Source organism: Rhodotorula graminis (assembly GCF_001329695.1).
Source record: "Rhodotorula graminis WP1 unplaced genomic scaffold RHOBAscaffold_1, whole genome shotgun sequence".
Classification (NCBI taxonomy): Eukaryota; Fungi; Basidiomycota; class Microbotryomycetes; order Sporidiobolales; family Sporidiobolaceae; genus Rhodotorula; species Rhodotorula graminis.
Genome location: NW_017264928.1, coordinates 1,938,286 through 1,952,615, shown reverse-complemented (window position 1 = coordinate 1,952,615; position 14,330 = coordinate 1,938,286). Strand labels below are relative to the sequence as shown.

Genomic DNA, 14,330 nt, shown 5'->3' with positions numbered 1-14,330 from the left:
GGGGAGAGACAGGCGAGCTCGAGAGCCGCATGCACGGCGAGCAGAGATGAAGCCGTGGCGGCAGAGAGAGCGCCGACGAGACGGTCCCTCGCCCACGTCGCGCGAGAGGAGAGCCCGGCTTCGTCGCCAACTTGCTCGCTCCATCCTCGCCACCTGCGCCGCCCTGCCCGACTCGACGCCCTAAGCAGCTGGTCTGCCCTGTCGTCACCGCCGACGGATGGCGTCCACCGAGCGCTCGACGCGCACTGCCCCTCCCGCCGCCGGCGCCGGCTTCCCTCCGTTCGTGTGCGCCGACACGGGCCGCCTGCGCATCCCGACGACGCTCCCGCCCGACCCACAGTTCCGTCCAGTGCGGCTCGACGACCTCGAGCTCGACGACGAGCTGAAGCAAGCGGGCGCGAGCGCCGAAGCCGTCCTCGCCTCGCTCCAGCGCTCCGGTCCGTCCACCTCGTCTCCCTCCCTCCTCTCTCCCTCGACGACGACGCGCTGACACCGCTCGTGCGCCCGACCCAGCCCACCAGCTCCTCGAGGCCGAGAACGCGACGACCGAGCTTGACTTGGCCCCGCCGTCGTCGAGCGCGCCGTCGCCGCCGTTCGTGCGGTGCCGCCCTCCTCGCCTCGCGCCGTCGCCCTCGTCGTCGTCGTCGCACGCGCCGCTGCTCCCGACGCACATGCTCGAGCTGCGCTTCTCCGACACGGGCGAGCGGTACCGCACGCCCGTGCACGGCTGCGTGTGGGCGCTCCAGTGCCCGCCGCTGCACGGCCTCGCGCGATCCGGCGCCCCCCTCGCGGACGCCGACACGCTCCTCCTCCCGCTGTCTGCCGTCGACGTGCCGCACCGCGCGGCGTGGCCCATCCTGCACCGGTACTTGTACGACGGTAGCGTCGCGCAGCTGCTCAGCGGCCTTCTCGGCGAGCCGCAGCACGGCGGCGGCGGCGGCGCGAGAGGGCGACTCGTCGAGGAGGGGGAAAGTGTCGGCGGCGAGGGCTTGGCGGTGGGCAGGCGCACAGCCGGCGGCGACGAGGAGCAAGAGGCGCTCGACTCGTTGCTGGTGCGGCTGATGCGCGTGCGCGAGGTGTGGCTCGACGCGGCGGCGCTCGAGATGGCCGACCGGAAGCTGTGGGCGACGCTGCGGCGGGCGTGGACCGTGCTCGTGAGCGACCTGGGCGAGGTGGCGGCGCACATTCCGGGGAGCATGGTGCCGCCGCATCTCGACAGGTCGGGCGGGTGAAAGGTCGAGGGGGGAACGAGGGAGGGACGGGGGAGGTGCGCCGAGGGCCCTGCTGTTATGGCCACCGCGTCGCGCACCCGTCGATGTCGAGTTGGGCGAGAGTCGCGAGAGCGTCGTGCGAGCGAGCGCGAGAGCAGGCGGAGAGCCTTCTCAAAGCGAGGGAGCAGAGCGAGAGACTGGCGGGTGCTGCTGTCGCGAGGCCACGCCCGCCGTGCGCTCGGGGGTTGACGATGAGCTCGTGGCGGGACAAGACGAGACGACGAGGGCTGCTCGGCGAGTGCCGAGATGGAATCGACGGCCAAAGTGGAGGAGGAAGGGCAAGAGCCGGCGGCGGCTGGCGAGCGTGGCTCGAGGACTAGGGAGAGCCGGAGCAGCGTGGCTGTGCTTGCAGTACCGCAGCTGCCCAGCTCGAGGCGGGTGGACCGAGTGCGACGAGGACGAGGCGGGCCCGTCTCCTCCTCGCATTCGCCTCTTGCTCTCCCTCCCTCTCGCCCTTCTCCCGCCCAGGGGCCGTTCCTCGCACGGGCTAATCCCTGCACCGCGCCACGCTCGAGCGAGAGCCATCAAGTTCCTTGCCGCCACGGCCTCGTCTCTCGCGGTGCGTCTCCTTTTCCCTCGCACGTTGTCCGATCCCGCAGGCCATAGCTGACCCGCAGCCTTCCCTTGCCTCTCGCAGTCTCCCGACAGCTTCCTGTGCCCCGCCTGGGCGACCGAGACCCTCACCGCCGGCGTCTGCCCTGCCCAAGCCCTTCGCAAACCCGTCTTCGCTCGCCCCACGTCGTCTCAGCACCCTCGCACGACACCTGCCGCCGCTTTCGCTTCCTCGCACACTCGTGCACGCGCCGAGGCTCGTGCGCTACGCCGACGCAGGCACCGCAGCACGAGTCGGCGCCACCTTCTCGCTGTGGGCCATGGCTCGTCCAGCTTGACGGCGCTGTGCTCTCGCTCTGCTCCGCCCTCGCCAGCTTCCCTGCGCGGTGCGCGAGGCACCGGACGTGCTGCCACCGCTCCTCGTACACGAGCGAGCGAGCGTCGGCCCTCGCGCCTCTCGGTCGTCGAGCTGGCTCGGACCTCTCGTTCCCGCTCGACCTCGTCGCCTCGGCGCGCACTGCTCGCGCAGGCTCGGGTATGCTGTAGCACGACGTGTCCTCGAGCTGGCTCTCTCGGACGCGGTCCTGGTGCACGCTCGTCGTTCGCCCCGGATTTGGCTCTCGTCCGCTTTCGCTTCTTCGTTCGCGCTCTCCCTCATCTCGCGCACGCACCGCCGGCGCACGGGCCACTTTCGCTCTCGCCTGCAGCGCTCTGTACCTCAACGACCACGTCCCCGACCCCGCCGTGCCGCCGCCGCCGACCTCGTCCCGGGCCTCGCCGCGTCGAACGTACTCGAGCCGGACGAGCGACGATCTCTGCGCCTTTTCGCTCGCTCCCGCAGGTCTCATCACCTCTGCGCGCCGCACAACACGCTCTCGCGGCGCACACGCAGCTTGTGGAGCTCCTCTACTGCTGCTTGCTCCTCGGCGAGGCGTGCGCGACGAGCCAGAGCGCGCGCAGCGAGCGAGAGCGGGCCGGGCCGCCGCCGTCCGGGCGTTCTCATCAGCAATTTGCGCCCGACAGCCTCTCTGCGCTCGCTCGACGAGTCGTGCAAGGTACTGCGATGCACGGCTCGGGTACGACAACAGGATAGAGGAGGGGGGAGGTGCGCTCGAGGGCGAGGGCGAGGGCGGGCTCGGTCGGCGATGCGAGCGATGAAGGATCCGGCGGCTCGTGGCGGCGCGAGAGGCGGGAGAGAGGGAGAGGGAGAGAAAGGGAGGGTGCTAGTACTGGTAGGGGAGCTCGATGACGTCCTGCTGTGCCCACACCGACTGGAGCCACGCGTCGTCGAACCCATTTAAAGTCGTCGACGGCGGCGGCGAAGGGTAAAACGCCGCCTCGAACGCCGACGGCTGCTGCGGCGGCGGCTGCGAGTCGGGCGACAGGCCCTCGCAGGTCGTCCACAGCGAGTCGCACCCGCTGCTCGTGTTGAGCGCCGCGACGCCGAGTGCGAGGTCGGCGGCGTCCTCGGCGGGCCAGGGCGACGGGTCGGCAGCGCACGGTGGCGGGGCGCTCGGCTCGCCGGCGAGGGACAGAGTGAAGTAGGTCGAGGAAGGCGGCAGGTCGGCAGGCGGCCAGGGCGGCGTCGGGAGGTCTGTCGAGCGGAGGTGCGGGGTGACGTCGGCTTGGAGGTGAGGGCGGCGCGATTCGAGCCGGGCTGTCGAGGTCGAGGGCGGATCGGCGGGTTCTCGCGGCGAGAGGGACGCGTTGACGGGCTGCAGGACGCAGGGGAGCTCGGTCGGGGACAAGGGAGGAGGACGAAGAGGTGCTGGCGAGGGAAGCTGTCCTTGCGGCTTGTTCTTCTTGGCGGCTCGTCGCACAGGGCGGTACACGTAGTCTGTCGGGGCGAGGCTCGTCAGCTGCACTTGGCGAGAGGGTCTGGGTGCGAGAACGAGAGAGAGAGCGGACGCACCAGGGTAGAGCTGACGGTGCCGCGCTTTCGCCCTCTGCGCCTCGCCTTCCCAGAACCGCCGCACCTCGGGCGTCTCGTCTCGCCAGAGCTGCCCGATCACCTTGGCTGCGACAGGAAAAGGGTCAGTCCAGGGATCGAGAGCAAGAGGAGAGAGCGCCCGGCGCACAGATGTCGGCTTGCGGAACGGCGGGACAGCCCTCTCTCGCCTTGAACTCGTGGGTTCGCGCCGAGCGGTACAGGATCCAGGCGTTGGCGGGCCGTGGAGCGGTGTGGGTCGTCGAGTTGGCGCGTGTAGGCGGTGTGCCGCGAGAAGGCGGCGACGCCGTGAGGAAGGTCGAGGTCGACGACGAGGCGACAGCCTTCCCGGCTCGCGAGCGCACCGGTCGAGCGGCACTCGCCTCGTCTCGGGCGTCGAGGCGAGGTAAAGGTGCGCCCATGTCGGGCAGGGAGGTCGAGGTGGAAGCCGGCAAGTGGCCGTGCGGCTGGCGAGATCCGGCGTGGATCTCGTGCAAGGCGGGTGAACGGCGACGGCGGGGCGGCATGTCGGGGGGGGGTACGTGAGGGAGCACAGGGTGTGCGAGAGAGTCGAGCGCGACTCTGTCGCTGTGCTGCAGGTCAAGAACGTCGAGACGAGGGTCGAGCCCGTCCTCGGAGCATCCTCGGCGGAGGTGCCTCGCCCCCCCGCTGTGTAGCTGCTTGCCCCGCACGAGCTCCTCTCAAAGCTACTGTAAGCCCGGCCGGCAGAGCCTGATCGCGCCCTTGCCCACGTCCATCGATCCGCGACAAGCGAAAGTACAAGCTTGAGCCTCGGCCGCTCGCGCCTCAGCCGGCACGAGCAGCGGCCAGGTGTACTAGACTCGGCGCAGAGAGCTCCAAGTCGCACAGAGAGAAGGAGAGACCTGCAGCTGAGGCACTCGTAGCCCGTAAAAACGAGCGCACCGACCCTCCTTCGATCCGTCCGCCGGCGCTTGAGCGGGTTGGAGCTGCGCCGCCGGGGTACGCGCAGCCGGGGCAGCTCAGTCGACAAAAGAGCGACAGCTGCCACGAGCGTGAAAAGCTGAGGGCGCCTGCCGCGCAAGAGGCCGAGGCGGGACGCGAGATCCGTCTCGACAGTCTCGCTCGCGAAAGAGGGGTTCTCGGCTCCGAGGCGAGAGTGCAGCGCTCGTGCGAGATCGACAGCCGAGGGAGAGACGCTCGACGAGCGTGGGACGCGCAGTGCGTGCGGCGCCGGGTCGGCGGGAAGCGAAACCCAGCTGCGCTTCTCCTCGAGGTACCGGCCGAGAAGAGGGCGACGACGGCGCAGACCTGCGGCATTGCAGGGCGCCCACATTGCCTCCTCGAGCACGTGCGGCTCGCCGAGCCGTCGCCGGCCCCTCCCTCTCGCCCGGCGGCCGAAACGACCTCGAGCACCCTTTTTGCGCTACTCGGCCTTGACCGCCTTGGCCGCCTCGCGCTCGCGCTTGCGCAGGGCACGACGGCGGATGTCGAGGTGCAGCTTGCGGTTGTAGTTGAGCCAGAAGCCGGCCGACATGAAGTGGTCGACGACCCACTGCAGGCGGGCGAGGGAGGGAAGTCAAGGATCGGCTCGAGGACGTGCAGGACGAGGGAGCTAGACGCACCTGGACAGGAGCGTGACCGTGGTAGGGCGTCGAGATGTGCGGCTGGCCGACGGCGCCGCCCTGGACGCCGATGTGCGAGAGGACCGAACCTGCAGGTCGAGCGCACGCACCTCTGGGTCAGGAACCGCTCGACCAGGCGCAAAGAGAGAAGAGAATCACGTCGACGCACGGACATAGGTCTTGGGCGTCGGGATCATCCACGAGCTGCGGCGGATCTTGCTGAGCTTCGAGACCTGCACGACGACGAGGAGGGAAGGTCAGGTTGTCCGGCCGCACCCGCCTGCTCGAGAGGTGGACGACGAACGACAAAGTACGTGTTGAGGAGCTCGACCTCGACGCCGGTGCCCTTGAGCTCGCTGCCGAGCGCCTGCGACCAAGTCGAGAGGAACGCCTTGCTGCCCGAGTAGACGGCGAGGAGCGGCGACGGGATGAGCGACGCGAACGAGCCGACGTTGAGGATCAGGCCACGCTTGCGCGAGACCATGCCAGGCACGACGATCTTGGTCACCTTGAGCGCGGCGTTGCTGCGGCGCGAGAGGGATCGGGTCAGTCACCTCGCACGCTCGAGAGAGGAGACGAGGGCGAGGACGCACACGTTGATTTCGACGATGTCGATCATGTCCTGGTCAGGGAGGTCCTGGAAGAAAGTCGGCTCGTCGTAGCTCTTGCCGACGTTGTTGACTGCGCCGACGCGAAAGAGAAGGTCAGCTCGAGGTTGCGGGCAGGCTTGGCTCGATGTCGCGGCGGGACGAGGACGCACCGAGGACACCGACATCGAGCGGGTCGAGGGCCGTCTTGAGCGCGGCATAGTCGGCCTTGGCGTCCGAGAAGTCGATGGCGTGGACCTGCGTCTTGACCGACGGGTACTTGGCGGCTGTGAAAGGGGCGACGGGCGTGAGCGGGACCGCTCGTCCTGTGACGTCTGGGGAGAGAGGGACGCACTGATCTCCTGCGCAATCTCGTCGAGCTTGCTGGTGGTGCGGCTCGCGAGGAAGACGTTGAAGCCGGCGCCGGCGAGCTGCAGGGCAAAGTCGCGGCCGATGCCGGCGGTTGCGCCCGTCACGACTGCGGGACACGAGTCAGTTCGTGCTCGGGGTAGGAGAGCACACGTGAGGGGACGCACCGGCCCATGCGCCCTTGTTGGCGCCGAAACGCTTGAGCTGTGCGAGGGGTGGGGCAGGGAGGTGAGCGAGGGACCGACGAGAGAGGAAGGGGCGGGGACGCACAGGGATGCCGGGGCGGGCGAGGTCGACGAGCATCCTGGCAAAGCTGAGGACGTAGCTCCCGAGCCATCCCGCGCCGACGAGGGCGAGGACGAGGGTCGTGAGCGGGCAGTCGGTCGCTGTTCGGGGAGGGAGAGTCAGTCGGGCTCGGGCGAAGAGGGGAAGGGCGAGAGGGTGCGCACCCCAGTCGAGCGACTCGCGTCTGAGCAGGGCAAGGACCATCCTGGCGAGCAGCGGTGAGCGGTGGAGGAGAGAGCCGAGCCCGATCAGCATCTCCTCCTCGTCGCCTCCCCAGTCCCCGAAACTGCGCCCAGCCATGGCTTGCCTGCCATCTGCACTCTCAGGCATGCTCTCTGAGCCCTCGCGGCCATGACCGACGCCCGCACGAGCGGTGCTCGCCGACTCGTCCTCCTCGAATTGGCTCGCACTCTCGGGCGGGCGGCGCTGCCACCGCGACAGCCTGCGCGGTCCCGCTCTGCTGCGGCTGTGCCTTCGAGCACAACCTTGGGTGCATCGGGCGACGCTGCTATCCCGCCAGGCCCCTGCCGCGTCGGCCCTCGCCGTCGCGCCGCCTGTCCTCGACCCCTCCTCCGCTGGACGACACAGCTCGCCCTGAGCTCTGAGACGCGTGACGGTGCGGGGCTTTCTTGACGAGACACCCCGGCGAGCTCGAACGCGGACCGTCCGCGGCGAGGCTCGAGAGCGTTCTCGCTCCTGTCCGTCCCTCCGAGCCCTGTCCGTCTCCGGACGCCTCGCCTCTCGAGCTCTCTCTCTCCCTTTCGCCACGTCGAGGAGCAATGTCATGCGCCTGCTCTCGCTGCTGCTCCTCGTGCTGCTGTGCGCGGCCCTCGCGCGCGCTGGGGACGCCGGCGACCTTGCCATCACGGCGCCGGGCACGATCTGGACGACCGACGAGCGGGTCCTCTTTGCGTGGAAGTGCGTCCTCCTTCCCTCTCTTCCTTGGCCACGAGCGAGACCGGCTGACTCTGCGCACGATGCAGCACCGGCAAGAGCACGTTCACGGTCCGCATGTGCGTCCTCTCTCGCGTACCTCGAGCCGCTTCACCGTCCAGCCCTAACACCTTCTTCTTCCTCTCACACAGCCTCGTCAACAGCCACGAGACGCTCGAGACCAAGTCGATCAAGGACAAGAGCTTCTCGTGGCAGCCCGACAAGCTGAAAGTCGGCGGTGCGTCCCCTCGCTCTCTTGCTCCACTGCACGCCGCACTGGGCGCTCGACGGGAGCTGATGTGAGCTGGGCGGACGCAGACAAGGTGCAAGTGTGGGTGTACGACTCGGCGGGCGCGTCGGGCAAGACGGCGCAGATCGCGGTGCAGCAGGGTGGCGGGGGCTCGAGCGGCGGCAGCGGCGACGATGGCGAGGGCGGCGAGGGCGAGTCGGCCAAGCCGACGGGCACGGCGTCGAAGGCGGAGCCGACGTCGAGCAAGGCGGGCGGTGGAGGAAAGGCGAGCGTGACGGGCTCGAGCGCGGCAGGAGGGAGCGCGGCCGACGACGAGGGCGGCTCGACGTCGAGCAGGGAAGCGTCAGCGTCGACGAGCGGCGGCGCAAAGGCGACAGCGAGCGCGTCGGGCGGTGTGGACGAGGAGCAGGAGGCGGCCGAATCGAGTGCGACGTCTGAGGCGCTGGCCGCTTTGACCGCCGGCTCGAGCGCGACCAGGTGCGTCGAGCGCACGTTCTCTACCTCCTCGCGCCGTCTCTCGACTCACTCTATCCTCTCGCAGTGCGACCGCGCTGCCTACCGCATCGGCGACTGGTACCGTCGACGCAGCGACGAGCGGCGACTCGGACTCGTTGTCCGAAGCAAGGTCCGCTCGATTTCTCTCTCTCTCTTCATCGTCATGCCCGCCCTGACGTAGCTCTCGTGACGCAGCTCCTCACAAGATCCGACGTCGATCACGGGCACGAGCGACCGCAAGACGCTGTACCTCGGGCTCGGCGGCCTCGTCCTCGCGTTCCTCCTCGGCATCGCCATCTACCTGTGCGTCCTCACTCTGCCTCTCCCTTCTCTCTCCTTGTCAGTCCGGCACTGACAGACGAAGCGTGTTCTAGATGGTGGCGGCAGAGTCAGCCCTCGCCCGCGAGAGAGAGGCGGCGCGACCGACGAGACGAGCGCAGTCTGGGCAAACGGCCTGTGCTTCCCCTCTCTCTCCTCCGCGCTCGTCCTCCGCCCTCTCACCTGACAGTCCTCCTCGCCGCAGCGTACCCGACAACGCCCCACCCTCGCCGTCGTCCCGTCCGTCGAGCGCGCCGCCCTCCTCTCGGACGACCTCGAGCGCGGGTCGGCCGGCTCGCCGAGCTCGGCGAGCAGCGCGTCTAGCGGGCGGTGGAGCGACGAGGGCGAGGAGCGAGGGCGAAGGAGGAAGGGCGGGGCGGGCTGAGCGCTGAGGGCGAGGGCGGTCGAGCAGGGCTCTCGCTCTCGGTCGCTCTCGCTCGCTCAGACCGACGAGGAGAGGATGCTGTATAGCCGCGTTTTTGTATTGCGCAACCACGCTCCGACTCGTCTCCGCCACTCTCGCCGCTGCCGTCGAGGAAGAGAGACGAGTCGAGCGACCCGAGAGAGAGAGAGAAAACCCGAACGAGAGAGAGGCCGAGAGGGCGAGTGTCTAGTTGTGGCCGTACGTGCTCTTGCGGCCGAGGTCGAAGGGGAGGTATCTGCGGTTCGTCAAGGTGTCAGTTGGCCATCGACGAGGGAGCGCGCGCCATCGCGTCTGCCGCGCAAAGCGGCAGCGACGCCGTTGAGGACCGCTCGGGGAGGGCCAACGTGGAGGAAGGGGACGCACTTGTACTTGCGCATGTGGGCGACCTGGCGCCTCAGGGTGATGAACATGAGGATGAAGAAGTACATGACGAGGATGGGCCAGAAGACGGGCACGTCAAAGACGGGGATGCACGACGCGATGATCGAGAACGAGACGGCCTTGGTCGCCGAGTACCTGCGCGTGCGGGATAGTCGTTAGGGACCGTGTGCGAGAGAAAGAGAGGGAGAGAGAGGGGACGGACCAGAACTTGAACTCGGGGAGGCGGCGGATGAAGGGCCGGAACTCGCCGTCGTGGATGTCGCTCTGGCTCGAGGGCAGGCCGGGCGCGCCCTCCTCGGCGTCCGTCTCTGCCATGTCGGACGCCAACGCCGGGTCGAACTTGGGCGTAAGGAACGCGAGGAACAGGTTCAAGAGGTAGATGCTGCGACGACGAGGGGACAGGGGTGAGCTTTACGGGTCGCGCATCGAGACAGGGAGAGAGAGGGGAGACGGACCCGAGGGCATAAGCGACGATGTAGTAGGCCTGGACCCAGAGGATGCGCAGGGTGAAGATGACGAAGAGGGCGGCGGTGCTGCCCCAGCGCTGAAAGGTGAAGGGCGTGGTGCGGTCTGCGGGTCGCGAGGGGTGGGTCAGTCACGGTCTCTGCGAGAGTGATCCGGAAGGTGGGCGGACCGAGCAGTGCCTGGAACGACTGTGTTGGGCGACAACGAGGCGGACGAGCGGACAACACGCGGCGGGGGAGGGCGAGGGGAGGGGGCGAGGGTGGACGCGTCGCAGGGGGGCAAAGGGGTCGAGCAAGGTCAGTGCTGGCCCACAGGGAAGGCTGCAGGGAGGCACGCACGCGGTTCCAGTGGCGTACGGCTTCGACGGCCTGGGCGCCTTGAGGAGGCTCTGGCACGTCCACTGCGAGGCGGGCGGGACCATGGGTCAGTCTGGCGCGGGTTGGGGCAGGTCTTGGGAGCGAGACTGTGCACTCACTGAGTCTAGCAGGTGCGAGGAGGAGGAGGTGCAGGTCGAGGGGAGCTTGATCGCTGCGTGCGGAGGTTGGCGACGAACCTCTTCGCGAGTGCGGCACACGCCATGAAGGCCGTCACAGTGTGCTGCTGGGCAGCGTTGCTCTCGGCACCAGGTGCGCCCCGGCATCCCCTCCCCTGCGCCGAGCCGTCCTCCCTTCCCCCCACTGACCTCTCCCCCGGTCCTCGTCATCCGGCAGCCCTCGCGCAACAGCAGCAGCTCGCCTTTGGCCTCTCGACCGGCCAGCACCTCTCGAACCAGCCCGCCAACCCCAAGCACCCACCAAGACCCGGCGACGCCCACCCGGTTCGTCCCACCTCGCAGCTCTCGCACCCAGCTCGCCGAGCACGGCAGTGGAGCCCGGCAGCTACGCCCAGCAGAGCGCACGAAGGCCTGGGCAGCTTGAGCGAGGCGCGATCAGACCCTCGTCGCTGACCTTGCTCCCCCTCGTCCTCGCCTCGCACCCGCAGCTCTCGCCCGACTCGCCCACCGCGCAAGCAGCCACCAGCGCTCCGACCCAGGCGCACGCCGACGACCTCTATGCCCTCGCCCTCTCCCTCCTCGACACCCTCACGGCGCACTCGCCTCCCTCCCCACCCACCCCCTACTCGCCCCACCTCGTCCAGCCCTCGTCCTCCTCCCCCCTCGACGCCCTCGAGTCGCGCCTCGCCGGCACCTACACCGGCCGCGCCCTGTCCGCCGTCCGCTCCCGCCTCGGCGCCCTCTACGCCGGCTCGACCCACCGCCGCGCACCCGGCGGGCGCGACTACTCGGTTCGCGGCGCCGTCCGCGCGCTCCAGGGCGCCATCGAGAGCTTTGCGCTCGACAAGGTGCCCGTCGTCGGCGGTAACGGTGGAGCTAAGGGCGAGAGGAGAGCGGGCGCAGCAGCAGGTGCAGGCGGCGCGCAGCGAGGGTGGAAGGAGCGGCTCGCGGCAGCGCAGCTCAAGGGCGGCGTCGTGCTCGAAGCCGACGAGGTCGCCGAGGGCATGCGCGAGGTGCTCGAGCTCGCGACGCAGGCGGGAGACCAGGGCTCGGCAAAGGGCTACGTCCTCATTGGCGACCTGTACCTCGTGCGTCGCTCAGTCCGCTCCTCCCTCCCTCGTCCCACCTCGGCCTGACACGCCTCTCCCGCCTGCAGACTGGCCACCTGTCGATCTCGGCCGACGCAGCAAAAGCCGCCGAGGCCTACACGCAGGCGTCGGAGCGCTACGGCTCGCCCGAGGCGCAGTACAAACTCGGCTTCCTGTACTCGAGCAACTTTGGCCAGGCGATCGGCGGGCTCGAGGGCAAAGGGCAGCAGGGCAGCGTGCGTCCCCTCTCTCTCCTTCTCTACTGCTCCTCGTCGAGACTGATGTTGGCGCTCGTGCAGGCGCTCCTCCACTACACGTTCGCCGCCTTGTCGGGCCACACGCCGGCCTCGATGACGGTCGGCTACCGCCACTGGGCCGGCATCGGCACCAAGCAGTCGTGCAAGGACGCCCTCCCCTGGTACAAGGCGGCCGCCGACTCGGCCATCCGCGCCTTCAACGCCGGCCCTCCCGGCGGCCGCCACCTCCCGCCGCACAAGATCCGCCTCACCGACCACGACGGCGGCGCGTACGGGCCAGGCGCCTCGTCATCGCGCTCGTCGCTCGTCACCGGCGGCAGCAACGCCCAGACGCAGCACGAGTGGGACGACCTCGTCGAGTTTCACCTGTTCCACGCCGACAAGGGCGACCCCGAGTACATGTACCGCCTCGGCCGCCTGTACTACCAGGGCTTTGGCGCCGGCGGCCTCGGTGGCGTGCGGGGCTTGCCGCGAGGGCGCCTCGTGCCCGCAGGAGCGCCCGCTGCGGCGTCGAGCGGCTCGTCGGCGGCGGCGGGAGGAGGTTCGAGCGGCGGCGGCGGCGGCGGCGGCAGTGACGGCCTGTGGGACGGCGGGCGCGACTTTCACCGCGCGTCCAAGTGGTTCCTGCGCCTGGCCAAGAAGGTGTGGCCCTCGGACGGGCGCGACGCGACGACCGACCCCAAGGCGCGCCCGGGCCGGCTCGGCGAGCCGCCGCGCGTCGGGTACTACGACGCCGCCAAGGACCGCCGCAGCGACCGCGTCGACGAGCATGCGGCCATGGTCGGCGGGCTCGCGGCGGGCTACCTCGGCCGCATGTACCTTCGCGGCGAGGGCGTCGCCGTCAACTACGCCAAGGCGTTCCTCTGGCTGCAGCGCGGCATGAAGCAGGTGCGCCCCTCCTCTCTCTCCCTCTCTCTCGTACTGCCTCTCGCGCACCTACTGACGAGGCCGCACGTCACGCAGGGCGACCGCGAAGCGTCGAACGCGCTCGGCATCATGTACCGCGACGGCCTCGGCGTCGAGCGCGACCTCAAGAAGGCCGTCCACCTGTTCGTCGCCGCGGCGCAGCAAGACCTCGCCGACGCCCAGGTCAACCTCGCCAAGTACCACTTTGGCGTCGGCGACTTTGCCTCGGCGACGACCTACTTCGAGGCGGCCATCCGGTTCGACGGCAAGCGGTGGGCCGACGGCTTCCAGGCGTACTACTACCTCGCCGAGCTCGCCGCGAGGTCGACGGCCGCCGGCGGTGGCGACACGTGCCCCGTCGCCGTGTCGTTCTACAAGCGCGTCGCCGAGCGCGGCGACTGGGACCACGAGGTGTGGTGGGAGGCCGAGCGCGCGCGCGAGAAGGGCGACCGCAGGACGGCGCTCCTCGGCTACTGGCTCATGGCCGAGCGAGGGTACGAGGCGGCGCAGAACAACGTCGCGTGGATCCTCGACCGGGGTGCGTCCTCGCCTTCCCCTCTTCCTCGTCCTCCTTCTCTCCCTCCTTCCTCTTCCTCTCGTCGACCTCCCTGCCTCTTCCTCGCCCGCCCTACTCGTGCAAGACTACTGACGAGCTCTCCCTGTACCCGCAGACAAGCAGCGCATCCGCGTTCCCCTCCTCGACGCCGTTCCCGCCTCGCCGTCGCCCGCCGTCAAGCAGCTCGACCGCCTCGCCCTGACCTACTGGACGAGATCGGCCGCCCAGGACAACGTCGACGCGCTCGTCAAGATGGGCGACTACTACTTCTCGGGCCTCGGCACCGAGGACGGCGTGCCGCAGCTTGAGCGCGCCGCCGGGTGCTACCAGAGCGCGTCGACGACCCGCTTCTCGGCCATGTCGATGTGGAACCTCGGCTACATGCACGAGACCGGGCAGGGCGTGCCGCAGGTGCGCTCCCTCTCTCTCTCTCTGGCCCCTCCTCTCCCTCGTCCTCGCCATCGCCCTCGAGGCGCTCGGTCCCTCGGCGCCCGGCTAACTCGAGGCCTCTCCCGCAGGACTTTCACCTCGCCAAGCGTCACTACGACGCCGCCTACGACACGTCGTCCGATGCCGCCCTCCCTGCAACCCTGTCGCTCATCGGCCTGTACGCTCGAGCCCTCAAGCACGCCCTCCTCCACCCGGGCGACGAGCTCAACGCGCTCAGCCTCTTCGGCAAGGAGCCCGACGTCGACGGCGTCGCGGCGGGCTACGCCGAGCACGGCCTGTGGAGCTTCGGCCGGGCGTGGCGCGACGTCCAGCGCTCGTGGGGCATCGACCCTGGTCCTGAGCCCGAGCCGATGCCGGCTGCGCCTGCCCCTCCTCGCGCCGCCGCAGCTCGAGGCGCCGGTCAGGCGGCACAAGGCGGCGCAGGAGCCGCACCTCGCGAGCCTGCCGCGCAACTTGACCACCTCGCCGGCGACGAGCAGCCGCAGCCGCAGCGGCGCGCCGTCCGGGCGGCGCAGCGCGCGCTCGAGGGCGCCGAGGAGCCGCTCGAGTGGCGCGAATTTCAGGACGGGCGAGGGTATGGGCGAGGGCATGCGGCGGACGAGGACGAGGACGACGAGTTCTTCCTCGACGACGAGGGCGACTTTGGAGGGACGGTCGCCATCGTGGCGCTGTGCATGCTCCTCGCGTGCGTCACTCTCTCTCTCTCTGACTCTCTCGCG

The 14,330-nt window shown here is 69.6% G+C and overlaps 5 protein-coding genes across 5 annotated transcripts; 2 read left to right on the top strand and 3 right to left on the bottom strand.

Moving 5' to 3' along the window:
- The first annotated feature begins 155 nt into the window (after positions 1-155).
- On the top strand, positions 156-1,318 carry RHOBADRAFT_65943 (uncharacterized protein). The gene is made up of 2 exons (XM_018418826.1): positions 156-437; positions 514-1,318. The coding sequence occupies exons 1-2, from the start codon at positions 218-220 to the stop codon at positions 1,230-1,232; spliced, it is 939 nt and encodes a 312-aa protein (XP_018274622.1). The 5' UTR covers positions 156-217; the 3' UTR covers positions 1,233-1,318.
- Positions 1,319-3,733: 2,415 nt separating this feature from the next.
- Positions 3,734-3,992, bottom strand: RHOBADRAFT_9744 (uncharacterized protein; the record flags this gene model as incomplete). Its single annotated transcript, XM_018419252.1, has 2 exons — positions 3,734-3,840; positions 3,902-3,992. Coding segments are annotated over 2 exons (198 nt in total), but the record flags the coding sequence as incomplete, so codon positions are not given.
- A 1,163-nt stretch (positions 3,993-5,155) lies between these two features.
- On the bottom strand, positions 5,156-6,850 carry RHOBADRAFT_31156 (uncharacterized protein; the record flags this gene model as incomplete). The annotated part of the gene is made up of 10 exons (XM_018412947.1): positions 5,156-5,284; positions 5,355-5,443; positions 5,524-5,587; positions 5,659-5,878; positions 5,948-6,035; positions 6,115-6,228; positions 6,297-6,443; positions 6,478-6,514; positions 6,581-6,696; positions 6,760-6,850. The coding sequence occupies 10 exons, from the start codon at positions 6,848-6,850 to the stop codon at positions 5,156-5,158; spliced, it is 1,095 nt and encodes a 364-aa protein (XP_018274620.1).
- A 2,351-nt stretch (positions 6,851-9,201) lies between these two features.
- RHOBADRAFT_31155 (uncharacterized protein) lies at positions 9,202-10,440 on the bottom strand (the record flags this gene model as incomplete). The annotated part of the gene is made up of 6 exons (XM_018412946.1): positions 9,202-9,250; positions 9,379-9,531; positions 9,599-9,778; positions 9,852-9,966; positions 10,337-10,341; positions 10,415-10,440. The coding sequence occupies 6 exons, from the start codon at positions 10,438-10,440 to the stop codon at positions 9,202-9,204; spliced, it is 528 nt and encodes a 175-aa protein (XP_018274619.1).
- Positions 10,441-11,723: 1,283 nt separating this feature from the next.
- RHOBADRAFT_10834 (uncharacterized protein) lies at positions 11,724-13,784 on the top strand (the record flags this gene model as incomplete). Its single annotated transcript, XM_018412011.1, has 5 exons — positions 11,724-12,150; positions 12,241-12,587; positions 12,663-13,143; positions 13,277-13,572; positions 13,680-13,784. Coding segments are annotated over 5 exons (1,656 nt in total), but the record flags the coding sequence as incomplete, so codon positions are not given.
- Between the last annotated feature and the right edge of the window lie 546 nt (positions 13,785-14,330).

Coding starts and splice junctions, on each gene's coding strand:
- RHOBADRAFT_65943 (XM_018418826.1), top strand. CDS start 218: ATGGCGTCCACCGAGCGCTCGACGCGCACTGCCCCTCCCGCCGCCGGC. Junction 438..513: donor CGCCTCGCTCCAGCGCTCCG/GTCCGTCCACCT, acceptor CGCCCGACCCAG/CCCACCAGCTCCTCGAGGCC.